The sequence below is a fragment of the Episyrphus balteatus genome, chromosome 1 (assembly GCF_945859705.1).
Source record: "Episyrphus balteatus chromosome 1, idEpiBalt1.1, whole genome shotgun sequence".
In the NCBI taxonomy this organism is placed as follows: Eukaryota; Metazoa; Arthropoda; class Insecta; order Diptera; family Syrphidae; genus Episyrphus; species Episyrphus balteatus.
The window spans coordinates 27,312,852-27,328,331 of NC_079134.1; the positions used below are offsets into that span (position 1 = coordinate 27,312,852).

The 15,480-nt window shown below is 31.3% G+C and overlaps 2 protein-coding genes across 3 annotated transcripts in view; one reads left to right on the top strand and one right to left on the bottom strand.

The window, feature by feature from the left end:
- Nucleotides 1-909: 909 nt before the first annotated feature.
- Nucleotides 910-7,647, bottom strand: LOC129907614 (KIF-binding protein). The gene is made up of 2 exons (XM_055983896.1): nucleotides 6,617-7,647; nucleotides 910-1,904 (listed from the first exon to the last, which is right to left on the bottom strand). The coding sequence occupies exons 1-2, from the start codon at nucleotides 7,566-7,568 to the stop codon at nucleotides 1,099-1,101; spliced, it is 1,758 nt and encodes a 585-aa protein (XP_055839871.1). The 5' UTR covers nucleotides 7,569-7,647; the 3' UTR covers nucleotides 910-1,098.
- Nucleotides 7,648-11,674: 4,027 nt separating this feature from the next.
- Nucleotides 11,675-15,480, top strand: part of LOC129907615 (neural cell adhesion molecule 2) — a 346,234-nt gene continuing 342,428 nt past the window's right edge. Inside the window, exon 1 of one of the 2 annotated variants that reach the window (XM_055983899.1) lies at nucleotides 11,675-12,629. In XM_055983899.1, the coding sequence (XP_055839874.1) occupies nucleotides 12,578-12,629 (52 nt within the window). In that variant the 5' untranslated portion in view covers nucleotides 11,675-12,577. The remainder of the gene's footprint in view (nucleotides 12,630-15,480) is intronic. The other variant, XM_055983898.1, reaches the window with a different exon arrangement.

A 15,480-nucleotide genomic window follows, 5' to 3' on the forward strand; every position in this document is an offset into this window, starting at 1 on the left:
TTTTCAAATTAGGTTTTAGCTGTTGATTGGTATTTTCTTTAAAATAATAGCATACCAACTTTTTTTTAGAAAAAAATACAAAATCCATTTTAATGTTGATTCAATTTCATTGGCCTAGAACCTAACTATGTATATTATTCCTTATTTTTCTTTCTTTAAAAAGCTTTAACATTACTTACTTACTAGACGCTCGGAACCGATAAATCTCTAAAAAAAATATTTAACCAATAATTTTATCCTTAGCTGAAATATTTGTTCATCAAATTCTAAACTGTGCCCTTAGTTCTGGGGCCCTGCTATGTAACTTTTTGCTACTTTCGCATCTGTTCGCAAGCTTATTTCAATTGTACTTCCTAGTCGTACAGCATATCTTAAATGAATAATACCAATCTAAATGTTCCAAATAAAACCCAATAAAAGAATTGACATAACTGAAACTGTATAATTTTCATTTTTTACAGAATAATAGAGACCCTATTTTTGCGAATTCGAACACTTTTTTTGTAGAATCGAATTACATAGTTGGGCACCTGCAATTCATATGCAACACTTCTTATGAAAAAGTTGACCATTTTCAAATTCAGAGAATGGTTAGCAAAATTTAGGTCAAAATATCTCAAGAATAGAATAATTTACAGTAACAATAATAAAAAAGGTTACACATACGCCACAGTGACCCTTCAAAGAAACCGTAACAAAATAAATTAAAACATAGGCATAAGCCGTATGTGTTAAGTTTTAACTCTTTCTTTGTTTCAATATCAGATCTCGCGTTTAATGCCTCTTGGTGCAGTTTTTGTATCTCTGTATGAAGAAATCTTACATACGTTTGGTTAAAAATAAATGATGATTTCTATGACTTAAAGAAATAAATAAAAGTAAGAAGTTTTAATTTTTAAAATAATATCGTTTATTTAATATTAATTATTTGCTTTTATTTATCTATTTATTAGTAAATAGATGTGATTGGGAATATTTTCTTGTTTTTTTTTTTAAGAATTATTGAAATGCAATTTTTGGTCAAAACATTCAAATATTAACGTAACGTAAACAAAATAAATATAATTTTCCTTTTTTTTGTATATAAAATTAAATGACTTAAACTGGTACATTGAGTTCTTTGCATAAACTATTTATTTTTAAAGGCAAAAGATGGACCATTTCCTTGCACACCCCGATTTCAGCTTTCAAAGCTTTAGCAGCTTCTTCTCGATTCTCACATTCAGCTATAAACATTTGATAGTACTTTAAACTATTTCTAATGTTAACCAACATTTGAGATCGATCCGGATTGATTAGTTTGTAGTACAAACGTCCAATATAGAAATATGCATAGATTACACCCAAAGCTTCATCAGGTGTAAGATTTGGCAGAAGTTCGGTTTTCTCCTTGTTCATGTGCGATCTTTCGAATGATTCAAAATGTTTAATTGCTTTCATACAGATTTGATTGATTTTGTGAATTTCTTGCGGAGTTGGAGTACTATGAGCCTTGATCATGTCCAGCTTAATGTCCAGCATTGCTGAGTAGGCCAAACCAGCTCCATACCAACACTCTCGGCAAATGGATAAATAGAATGTAGGATTAAGGAGATCGAGAAGATCGTCGAAGTAAGTTGCACGTCGTTTGTGCATACGGGATTGATTAGTTGGATCTTCTTCGAAGAATGCCATGTGTTGATATAATTCGGCGTAGTCTGTGATTATCTTTGCATATTCGGTGGCTTCTTTGTCAGCAGTGTAGTATTCTTTGGCCACGTCAAGCCACTTGATGACAAAATGGTAAATCAATTTGGCGTCTTCAAAGGTCAAACAGTAATCAGCAGAAACGCAATTTTCGAAGGCACCCAGGTTAAGATCTGGAAATTTATACATGTCGGGGCTTACTTTTAGCTTTTTCACATCTGTAACGAAGGGAAATAAATTTTGTATTAGTGTTCTTCTTTGAGATAACATTTTGGAATAAAATAAAATTATATAATAAAAAGTTTTTGTTACTGTCTGGTTAGTTAAACATTTTTGGTCATTCCAGAGAAGGAATTAATTAATTTGTTGTTAGGACCAAAACTAATGGAACCTAATATCATGCAATACGGAAAAACTTACTTTTCTCAAAACCGGCTCTAACGATTGTGATTGTTTGTGCTGTCGCATAATAAGATTTTAATTTTGATATGAAAAAAAAAAAAATATTTTTTAAACCGTAATTAACGGTGCCTGTGAAAGAACCGTTTTATAATGAACTCATATAAAATACTAAACCAATTTCAACGAAAGCTTGTATATAATTTTTAAAAAAAATCAGTTTTTTTGAAAATAATGATTTAAAAAAAATGGTTCTAACAAAACTGAAAAATAAATTCTTTCTAATACAAGAGACTTCGTTAAGAGGTGAAAATCATTAAAAAATGTTTTTGCTGTTTTGAAAACAATTTTAAATGTTATGTGACTTCTTTTTAATTTTTTTTTTAAATTAAATTTTAATTATTCTTTTATGAACTTTTGCATAAATTGTCTTAACTTTGCAATTTTACAGTAACGTGGGACTTTGTTGCGCATTTTATTTTATTGTTAATGATACAATTTTAGAGCTTTAAGGGACTAATTATCTCAATTTAGTAAAAATAGTTGTGTTCAATGTTGTTCTAGATTCTAGAATGTTGAAAAAAAATTAATGTTAAATTTTTGGTATAGAATGGGATTTTGTTTGTTATAAAAAGCTCTGATTGCTGTTTAATAGAGTAATTTACTAATGGCGTTTTCAATAGGGCTTTCAGAAGTATTCTTAAAAACTCTTTTATTGGCACGAAAATGACAGATAGAGCACTTGTTGGAAGAGATATTGTCTTTTCAAATTCGATCCAAAATCCACTCAATACACACTGATTATAAATTTTTTTTATTAACTTTCTTTATTTCAAATATTTTAAACGTAGTACATAATGCATGAAAATTTGTCTCCAATGACTTGAGATTAAAAACGGCTTGATTGAGGTCGAGCTGGCTGGAAAAATATTTCCATCATTTTGGACAAAGAGATGATGATTTTCAAGCTTTTTCATAACTTTGTTCTTTAGAGAGCGACAACCATCATAAATTTCAGGTAACTTTTGGTGAAAAAGTGGCCATTAATCATTGAGCTCACGTTGAATTAGCAAGTGAATCGGAGAGACAAAATAAATTTATCTATACAATTTATTTTTTTTTAGCTATGATTAAGGTCTAGTCTATCCAATGACAAAATTCTATCCGATTATTTTGAAAGGCCGGTACGGAGATTTTAGCCTTGAAAAACAGTGGTGTATAAATGGCATTGAATGCGAAAGTGAATTAAAGATGATTTTCTCTGGAAAAATCATGGCTACACCTTTACCATAGCTAACCGGTAGATACAACAAAAACATTGCTGCATATTTATTGTTTGCCTAAAAAATCATTTATCAACCGAAGAAACTATTTTAGTGATCTTAGCCTTAAATGAAGCCCCATAAGTCCGAATTTTCCTCGAAACACGTTTTTTTCCGCGCCGTGCAACGTAACTCAGAAACTAATAAAGCTATCGACTTGAAATAAAGTGTAAATTACTCGTTAACTCATTGGTCATTGCATGAACCTAAAAGTTCAATATAATTTTCACAATAAATATTTTTTTTTAACAATTTGTTTATAAAAAAACATTGTCCTTTTTCGTTTTTTTGGTCTCTAATTTTTATTTTACACTTTTTTTTTTGCTAAATTTAGGTTCATGCAATGCGTATAAATATATTTTAATGGAAAAAAATGTCTCTTTTGATTATAAATAATTAACTGGACTTGGGCATTGCACGGTGCAAACGCGAGGCATCAACTTTAAACGGCTGTAGAGCCGCCATTTTGTTTTTTTATTACTTCAAAAAAATTGTGTAAGCACTTCATGATGTCAATAATATCATGTATTTTTCCAAATTTTAATTAATGCTTTCAGTTTTCCAATAAAAATTCTTGAAAAACCTGTCGTCCAGAGGGATTTCCCCCCTTAAACGATGGAAGATTGTCCCTTACTCCCTTATATTTTTTTTCTTTAACCCTCTACTGCATACGAAGCCAAATATGGTTTTGTCTGTTTGTATGCACTTTTCTCTTCTCTGTTACAAAAAAATGGTAAAGATTATATACAATCCTCTTCTTTAAGTTTCTGAGAACCCATAGAAATAGTTTTTTCGTGTGTCCGACACAAAATAAAGGTGTATTTTATGATCATAGGTGAGTCGATCAGTCGTGTGCATTGAAATCGAAAGTGTAGAATATATTCATAATTTAAGTGTTAATTACTGGTTTGTTTGGAAAGTAAAGTGGAATTAAAAATTTATTTTTGATCGATTGTCTAATTGTGTATGCTATGAACCAATTTTTGTTGAAAAAAAATTATTGGCCTGGTCTTGGGAGGGCAAAAAGTACGGAGGCCATATTTGGCTTCGTATGCATTAAGGAGTTGTAAATCTACACAATTTGTTAATTTTTTTTGTTGGAAAATTTTGTTTCTTTACATTGTTATTTTGCTTGGAAGTTATGTTTTGCTTCAGAAATGGAGCCCCTTCGCCTTTAGAGACATTTTTCTCATGTCAACCCCATTTCCAGCGGCGTAACCTTTAAAATGTTAAGGGGGAGGGGGGCTCACCTATAATATTTTTCAATCATTTTATTACTTTATAGTTTTTGTAAGATCTGGGAGTGGGTGAAAATGTTGGAGCAAGACTAACTTCGACAGTGGTAAGAATGTGAACCAGAAGAAATGTTTAACACGGACGAAAACAAATTGCTTTTCTCGGTTCCATGTCTTAAAATGAGCCAAATTTGAATTAATTCTTAACCTTTTGTAATACAATGTATTTTTTTTACTTTATTTTTTTTAAATGATAAATATTTATCTTTTGATATTTTTAATTGTATTCTTTACATAATCTGAATAAATAAAATTAGTAAAATTTCTTACCCTTTAATGCATACGAAGCCAAATTTGGCTTATAAACAAATTTTTTAAACAAATTTTTTTAATGAAAACCGTTTTGAAACAACCCAAAGTACCCATGTAAAGCATTTTTTAATTTTTTCGTCCGCTAATATTAATTCATGCAGTAGAGGGTTAAATTACCTAGGGAATCTTTTGCTATCATTTGTTTTATGAAATTTAAGCAAAAAAAAATGGTTTAGTTCAAAAAAATTTTTTATTTAAATCTTAAAAAACAATACGGCAACATCGGCAATTTTTAATCTATAGACTTTAAAGTATTTTTAATTACCTACGTTTGAAAAAAAAAAAATCGTCAAAATCAGAGCTGTTCGGCCGGGTTCCCTAATAATTTGCTTTAGTTACTCCACTATCTTGAGTGAACTACAGAGGCATTAATCTCTCAAACATGGCCAAAAATTCTTAACTAAAATTTAACCATTTTCAATTGCACGCTTAAAAATTTACATTATACACTGCCGCTCATCTGAATAGGTTCACATTTTAGTTCATCTTACTTTTAGCCTGTCTTGGTATTTAATGCAATGGCACATCTTTTAAATATATGTAACGAGAGAACATCTTTATGCGCTTAGTTTAGGAAAAAAAAAAAAATGTCCTAGGGTCTACCGTTCTTCTCACATAAAATCAAGCATATTTTTTGGCTCATCTGAATAGGTTCAAAAGCAAAAATGTTAATAAATTATGAGTTGCATGGGTCAGTTGGACTCAAAATTGTGTCTGTCAATAAATCGGATTGTGTATAACGTGTAAGGATGAAAACTGGTCGTGAAAAATCCTTAGGCGCGAAAAAAAAATGGGGAAAATAAAAGAAGTGTTTGAATTAGGCCGAAACTAACGATGCATTGGGACAAAAACAAACACAAGTTTAAATTTAGTAAGCAGTTATTTGCGCAATATCCAAGGGTATAGAAACAACATTAAAAATCGATGTAACTCAGTCACAACATGGGCCGATGGATGTGTAATGATCAGAACAGCATGACTTCGCGCTTAAAATTAAGCTAAAAACCGGTATAAAATGAAGTTTAACGACGGCAAAACGGGTTGTCAGAAATGGTAAACAATTAAGAAGAACAAAACTTCGCAAAAATTACCACTTTACAAACTATGTTAGAAATTGCAGATCGAAAGTTTTGTAGAAGGAAAAAGCTTTGCACTTAATGACACTGCCTTCACAGGTATGCAGACAACTTAAAATAATATTTCTCTCTACGAAGGTCATAAAAATTCATTTTATTTTTCTTTGAAAAATCACCGGTTGCAAATTCGACATTCACTACATGTTTTTTTTTTGTTTAAACAAAAATCAAATTCTCAAGATAACCCACCCCTCGATAAATAGCAGGTAAGGTTCTTCTTGATTAGTACCGATACTAAAAATAAAGACCACGTCCGATTCTTCGCTGATTATGGTTCATCAGACTACCGAGGTTGAAAAGATCAGGGTAAGTAGAATTCAATAATTTGAAAATCTATAAATGCTCTCTTAAGTGAACTACAGAGGCATTAATCTCTCAAACATGGCCAAAAATTCTAAACTAAAATTTAACCATTTTCAATTGCACGCTTAAAAATTTACATTATATAGGTACCATTAAAACTTACCCGCAGCTAACTTTCCCTCATCGTCACTATACAAACGTTCTTTGGAAGCCAACAACAATGCCAGCCCATACTTGGCCCAGCACCGAGCTACATCAGCATATCTATGTTGGAAATTCTCCACTGCCGCTGCCTTTTGTTCCTCATTCATTTCCTCCGCAGCCATTTTAGTCTCATGCTGCGACATAATCATCGTTGCCGCAGCCAAATGATGTCTCGCCTCCCGAAACATACTAACTCCCAAATAATACTGCGACAATGTGGCAGCATTCAAAGCGAAATCAATATGCTCATAAGTCTTGGCCGCCAATTGCCTCCTCAAAGTCTGATGGCAATATTCGGCAGATTTCTCCAATTCACCCAAATGAGAGTAAACCTGAGCCATATAGAAAGTGCAAAGGGTATACAGACTTTCCAGCTCTGCCGGACCTTTGCCCTCTTCGACTTCTTCGATAGTTCCAAAGATATCAGTGATTGTCATTGCATTTTTCCCAGAAGCTTTAAATTCATTATAAGCTTCTTCGGATTTTTTCAAAACCTCAAAAGCCTCTTTCGACTCTTGTCGATTTGAATGAACAATACCCAATTCATTCAATGCCCCAACATAAGAAATTATAGCCTCTGGCTTCATTCGATGTTCTTCAATACTTTCCAAACAAATTCGCAAATGTTTTTCACCAATTGGACTTTCTTCAGTGAAAACATAAATTCGTCCTAAATCACGATAAACAAAGGCCAAAATGACCTTGTAAGTGAATTGATTTTCCGAATTTGTTTCCTCGGTGGAAATGGATTTTTCTAGGTTTTCTTTGAGGCCAATGAGCAGGTCACGGGCTGTGTAATGTGACCGATAAGGTTCAGTGGGTGGGTCATTTTTTGATTCTTCATTAACTAATTTTACAGCTTTTTCGTAGATTTCTTTGAAATCGGTAAGAGTTTCTTTAGGAATGACCATTTTGGAGAGATATAGTGACTAGATGCGGTGTTGAGGAGGTTTTATTTAATTAATAGAATTATTGAATTATTTTTCTTAACAAAAGATCGGCGACAAATTTTTTTTTTAACTTGTGAAAATTAATAATGGGGTGACAGTGACAACTGAAATGTCAGCTGGGAAGTAAACAAATAACTGAAGAGTTGCATGGGTAGATTGAATGAACAGTGTTCGGGATATCAACTTTCGTTGGGCGTGTTTCATGATTGTTTGTCTTAACAGCGACAAAAGCTGTATTCCTTTGGGCTGCATGATATTTTCAGTAGGTACCTACTTCTGAATGTATTCAAAGCAGGGTTGAAATAATATCAATTAGAAAAGAAATGCATTTTAAATTAAAAAAAGAATGTAGGGTAAGTCGGGGAAATATGCCACACTTAACAGTAAAACAATCATATTAAATAGTAAAAGCAAGTTTAGTTTTTTTTTTATTTATTAGATTGTCATTTTATTCAATAGAAAAATGAATAAAAACATAACTTTAACTCGTTTAACTCATTTTACCTAAATCAAGTTTAAAAAAAAACCTTAAAAAGTGGCATTTCCCAAGTAACAATTTAGATTTCATAAGGGTCAATACAAGCTATTTTTTGGCTTTCATAACAAGAAGGACAGGTCTTATGAAAATCATTTTGGCGCATTTTTACCGAAATTGCATAGGACTTTCCTTCACAGGTAATCCACCAGCTAATAACTTGTGACAAACAGCTTAAAATGGCCTTACGGAGGTCTTACTGCACAGGGTTTATCTAATGCACAAACCGGATTACTTGCTTAGGATGTTATAATAAGGCCTTATAGAAGTTGTTGTAGGTTTTGTAGAAAATGTTGAAATTATGCATAAAAAAAGAGAATTAATTGAATTTTATTTCATTTTTTTTTATTTTCTTTTGATTTTTTCTGTTTTGCATTTTCTACATTTTATTTCATTTATTTTAATTTTTTTATATTTTGTTTCTTTTCCTTTTTTTGGAAATTCCACTGCTTTTTCTGTTGTTCTGAAATGATGAGAATATTATTTTAATTGAAAAAGAACACATTTTTTTATTTTCATCACATGGCCCCGGCCAGGAATCGATCCCACGTACCTCTGCATACCAAGCCAGCACCTTACCAGTAGAATATGCTCGAATATTAAAGTTGAGTGGAAAATTGGGAGGTAATTGAAACCTCACATTGAAATGCAATGTTTTTTTCTAATGCGTTGCAAACATTGCATATCTGCAGGATAAAAACTTTGCATACTTACAAGAACCTCTTGGAACAGGTCTTATAGAGGCCTTCTGTCACTTACTTACAAGGCTTCTTTAGAACGCACTGTGGGCTAGAAAGCTATTTTAGCTGGAATTAATTAAAAATGTCAACTTCTTCCAAAATTGATAATTTTGGTCTCATTCGATAGATAAATGTACTAGCTATAATTTCTCATTCAAAGTTGAGGTCAAAACATTCATTGGCTACATAAAAAACACAATCGAAAGCCATTTTTCGAAAAAAAACCAAAAAAGGCCACTTTTTCCTCTATCCAGATATTCGTTTACTAAGTTTGTTTTAACGGATTGATTGTGAAAATTTTGCTAGTTTATGAATGAGTGATGTGTCCAAATATAGTATTTGCTAATAAATTGTTATTATATTGAACTTTTGTATATAAATCTTAAAGTAAAGTATGTTACTAGCACCGATTTTATATAAAACGAATGTTCCTAAGCTTTAAAAAAAAGGCACGCGTAGGCACACTCTAAAAATAATTTTAAAAAGTAGCTAGTCTATATGGCTTTATGTTTTATATAAAACTATGTCCTACAAGAGCAAACTTTTTTCGCTGTAACTCCGAAAGTATGGGGAGCAAAATATTCAGAAAACTCACTTAAGATTAAAAGAAAACGAGTTGAATGTTATCATATAACGGTTTTTTTATTTGCATTAACATTTTACATTCCATATCAAGTAAAAACAACTTTTGTTCGCTTCAATGATACCATTTTCAAATTTGGTGCGTTCAAACTAAGACCCCATTTTTTTTGTTATTTTAGACCAAAAATATGTGTTGTAAATTTGAAAAGCTTATTTTACATCATAATTCGTTTTTTTTTTGTTGTTCTTCTTATCATTAGTGTCTGTTGTGCCATAAAATTATCATTATAATATCATTCGACATCATTTTAATGCCTTTAATTGCAATTTTAGACTATTTCGAGAATTTCTATAATTAATTCCAGCTAAAATAGCGTTCTAGCCCACAGTGGAACGGTTCAAACAGGTCTTATAAAATTCTTCTTTAACCGATATTTACAAGGCTTCTTCTTAACACTTCTAGATACGTTAAGGAGACCACCTTTCTTTCCAAAATGGATGATTTACCCACATGTGAGGGGAATACGCCACTTCTGACGAATGGGATATGCCGGCAGACATTTAGGCAGTATGTCCTTTTTTAAGTTTAATCGCGTGAAACATATAGGGTCTTTTTGATCGATTTCTTGCACTTAGAGCATTGATTACAGTCAGATCTTGTTCCGAATTTGTCGGAGAAGCACAGGTCACAAATGGGACAAAAGTTGTCTGTATACTCTTCGCCACTTGAGGAATCATATAATGCTGGTAGTGCTTCCTCGGAAGTGTCATTTTTACTTTCGTTTCCCTTTTTGTTCTTTTAATTCTGCTTTTTTGTTGGTGTGCAACGTATATGGAGTTTTATTAAAATTGTAAGAAATTCGGCGAATATTTAAAAAAAAAAATATTTAATGCACACATATTGCATTGAATTTTTTTTCTTTCAATGCAGAAAGTTTTTTATTTGCAATAATTTTTTTTTTTAAATCACAAATGTCGTACTAAGTTAGTCTCGTTGAGAATTTCTAGTATTGTTCTATTAGTATGTTCGACTAATCGTCTTCTATGCTTTTGGGCAATTCGTAACTCCTTTGCAAAAAATCAAAAAGTGAAAACATTCAAACTCATTTTGTGATAGTTTTTCTGACAGCAAAATTTAAAATAATGATACTTATGTTTGGTTTCAAAACAGTTTATGTAGGTGTAGCATTTTCCAAAAACAAATAGCGCTAGAAATAAATAAAATTTTTTTACTTTTCTAAATTTCCCATTTTTAAGCCTAGTATGCATATAAAGCGAAAAAAATTTGAGCGTGAGCGTAACGTTATATAAAAAGACTATTGGCAGCAAACATTATTCACGAAAACACTAAAGTCAATATATAAATTTTCCATGTTTTTAAAAAGGTCCAAGGCATTTATCCCAACCAGATTTCAGCAACTAAATAACGAATTTTCGTTGAGCTATTTACATTGTACGGAAACTAGATTTTGTTTGACATTTTCCCCTTTCTTAGCGCTAAAAGAGCATTTAAAAGAGCATATCTCGACTAAAGTACCCACTGCTTAAAATCTCTGGTTTTAAACCAAATTTGCATTTATTAAGTCCTGGTCTGATAACACTAAATTAAAATTCTTTTATTTGTGTTTTTCACTAGATGTCCTTAAACTGTTATACAAAACAGAACAATGTGTTGATAAAAATGTATCTCTGCTATCCTTATTTCCCATAAAAACGTTTAATCTATAAAATTAAATTTTAAATACCTATGCATCGAGCCTCGAAGTTTTAGAAACTAATTTCGAAATTTTCGAAGCATCAAACACCGTTTTCTAAAAGCTTTAAAGATACGAGCTTAATAAGTCGATTTTTCAAGATCTCAAAACAAAATCTTGTTTCAGAGTGTATCTACTGAGTACTTACCACTGACTTCAATTGAGTGAGTTTTTTCTTTCCCACTCAAAAGTTTATTTAAAAAACTTTCATGTTTTGTATAACAGTCTGCACATGCTTTCCCCAAAGTTGTCTTCCGGTTCCGTTTCAGTTTATTTTTCACCTCACTTTAAAGCTAAAGCCATATTAACTTCGAAAAAGCTCAATTTATTCCACCCTTGTTTTTCTCTAACACCCACCAGTTGCTTCTTCTATGACAACATAAATCTCACCACATTCAAAATAATGTTTAATCAACTTTATCACTCTCTCAGTCACAAAAACACCACCAACCACCCCCAAATACGCATCGAGTCTCTAACGATTAGGGGCAGTTAAACAGTGTGTCCCATCACCACACAATATACTTCGGAGAAAGTCGCATAAGGCCAACGACGAGGTTGAACAAACCGAACAAACACACACACACATTGTCGTCATATCATCATTTGGGGGCGAATAATTTTCAACGGAAAAAAGTTCCTCAGTTCTATGGTGAGTGTGGTGCGGAAAATACAAAACGAATTTCTTCGGTCAAGAATTTCCTGGGTGTTTTTTCGGGGACAACAAATTCTCATATTCGTTACGTGTTCACTGAGTGGTGAAAAATAGAAATTTTGCCTTATACCGTTATTAATCGCTGTCACAGTGATCGTTTTTAGAGGTTTTTTTTTCGAAGATCATTTTGGGTTCATTTTTTTTAAATTGAAAAGTAATAGATCTGTCATTTATTACTATTTTGTGTGAATAATCTGAAGATATTCTCGGTGAAAAGGTCAAGAAGTGGTTGAGGGTTGAGAGTGAGTGAGTAGTGAATGTGATGCTGTGCGTGCTGCAGTATTATACGTCGTAGGTGTATTTTTATATTGAAGTGTGCTTAAGTGTCATCTCCTCTTTTTTATTTTATTGTTGAGTTCATAAAGAAATCTTTTCATCTGTCATTTGACGTCTGCTTGTGTCATTCCGGTGTGCGATATAAAAGTGCTTATAGAAGTGCTTATAGAAGTTAAAAGAAAGCAAGAAAATTGCGTTTTGAATTTATATCCTTAATTGAATTACCGCTGTGCTATAGAAAATTAGAAAAGAAGCAAGAAAAAAATAAATAAAAGCAAAGTATAGTAGAGTGAAGAAATAAACGTATAGATACTCAAAAAGCAATAGGAACAAAAATAATAAAAAAAAAAACGTAACGTTAGATATAAATGAAGACAATGGAGATAATTGGATTACTGCTGAATTTGGCTGCGTTAACAGGTGAGTGCTAAGAAAATGAATTATTTCCCTGCCACTGTCAGTTCATTTAACGGTGTATTGTGTTGAAGGTATGTATTTTTTTTTTGCACTTTGTACCTGATGTGAACAGAACACAATATACAACACAAGGTGAAATTTCTTGTTATTGTTTTTGCGAAACTGACAGGTAAATCGATATAATTTATAGTATAACGGTAACAGAGGACTCACACGGAGAGTCTCCACCGCACATAACAATGACGGAGTAGAGTATAGTGTAATGGTCGAGTAGAGTATAGTGTAATGGTCGTCTTTTGGTTGATGGGGGGACAAAGGAAAGAGTATAGATGTGTCAATAATAATGAATGATGATAGATTGATGTAAAACTGACACAACTCTTAAATGTAATTTGAAGATGGATTAACCCTAGAAATAGATGGGTTATATTAAAATTGACGGATTACAGAAGAAAACACTTTTTTGAGGGTGTTTAGTTACAAGAATTAAATTGGATCTAATTGAGGGTGAGCAGATATTTTTAAGGTCAGTTCGTTGACCCTTTTTTGGGTATAGAGCAAAAGAGGTGGCGAAAAGGGATTGAAAAATATGAATAAATTAAATAATCTGCAAAATAAAAAATGAATTTCAATTTGAACTTTTGCCCCGTTTAACATGGGATTATGTAATTTGAAACCTAGCCAATTGTGTTATATATTTTTTTATAACATCATCATGATACACATTTTTAATTTAGGACAAACATTTAATAATTCTTGCAAGCAAACGGAAGGTTATGTCATTAAGTTTTAAGTCAATTTTTTTTCTTAAACCATATAATATAGGCAGTGTCAAGGAATATTGGTATACGTTTAATAAAACTGAGTAAAATTAATAGGTCGTAGGTTATTTTTACATGACTTTAGGAATTTTTTTTTACGATTCGATTTTTAACAATAGGTGGCGCTGTTGTCAAGTAAGATCAAATTTGTATCGCAACTGATCTCTATTGCTTACTGGATAGAGGATTCTTATTTCTACAAAAATTGGAATACACAAGTAGAAAAAATGTTAGGGTCAAATAAATGACTTTTTTAATATAAAACAAATTAAAAAAATAATAGTTTTTAGATTTAAAAATTGATTTTTATATTTGAAAAAAAAAAAACAAATTTTGGTTTAACGTGTTGATTTATAATTGCAACGAAATGACATAGCAATTCCTTTCTAGTATTTAATTTTTTTTTTTATTATTTATAAAAATTTATTTAGGGGAAGGTGGCCTAAAATGGCCCCCCTAAGGAAAATGTCCTATATCTCAAAAACAAGTAAAATTCAAACTTAAATGCTATATACTATTCAAAGTTTTATATATTACTCTCAAATTTTTTTCATTTGCGAGTTAAAAAAGTTCCATAAAGTATTTAAATTTTTTAATTTTCAAGACGTCTACAAATTTCACTGATCAAATTTACCCGGGTCAAATGGCACACTGTCAAAACATACGTGATTTTAAATGCAAAATTGAGTCAAAGGGCTCCTTTTCCATTTTCTTGGAACAAGTGGTGCTTAATCCCCCTAGATTTTTCTACGAGTCATTCAAAACCCAGTTCATGTTGGTTGCTCGACTCGTTTTTGTAGTTTTTGCAACTTTGAATGTTTTGGATGCTTTTTTCCAGGTTTTTGACGGAACCAATTGATTTCCTCAGTCCAGGACTTATTCTCTTTGCATCGTTTATAATTACCAAGAATTTTCACTTTAAAAAAATGAAAATGTGAAAGAAAATCTAAAATGGCATGTGAAATAGGTATGCCATTTTACCCGAGCACTAAGTAGGCCATTTTGCCCATTTTGAGTTTTTTCAATTTAATTTTTATACCAAAAAATTTAAAATTTTTTTAAACCAACTTATTTCAGTAAATTAATAAGAAATACTTCATGCATACATACATTAACTTCTTTTTCCAAAACACAATGTTTTTCATACTTTTTTTTTGCAAAAAAAATTTCACAAAACTTTAACGAGTGTACTTTTTGAGGTGGATATAGACAGTTTGACATGTCAAATTTCAAATAATGGCTTGAAGTTTCTGAAATTTCATATATGTTGGTTTTGGTAGATAAACTAAAGAATTGCGTTCACAAAACTTTCTAATTATTTTCGATTCTACGATTTCTAGCAAGGGGGCCATTTTACCTTGGGGTGCCATTTTAGGCCACTTTCCCCTACTAAAAAAACGGCTCTAACAATTGTAATTTTAAAAGAAATCATTTAACTTATTTATTTTTGGAGCTTAATTCAAATTAAGAACGAGTTCTATGTTTTTTTTTTTGTTATAATTTTTTTTATACAGGTACAAGTACAGTACATTTACCAAATGTGTAGATAAAAAGTCATACAAATTTAAGCAACTTCAATTCAAAAAGCAAGTTGCGTTCTATCCTGTTGTGCATTAAAAAAAAATTTTTTTCGTCGTTATCGCGTGGTTTTAAAAATAGGTTCACTAATCCGCTCTCGAAAAATTAATTAAAAAATCTAATCTCAAAAAATGTTTGTTTTCAAAATGTTAACATACAAAAATCGGTTTGTCGTTTTCTAGATAATTTAAATGAATTATAAGAAATATTATTTTATCAAGCAGGTTGTACTAAATTATACTTCAATTAAGAACTTGGTTTTGTGTTAAATAAAAATTCAGGTTTTAATCAAAACCAACATTACGATTAAAGAATAATCCAAGAAGTTTTGGTCAACCATCCGTCGATCTGTACGTCCATGCAAATGCCTTTCTCTTTTAAGTCCTACTTCTGGGTTCAAGTTATTTTGGCTTTCATTAAGATCTTTTCTTTTTTCTCTTTCTTTTGAAGCATAA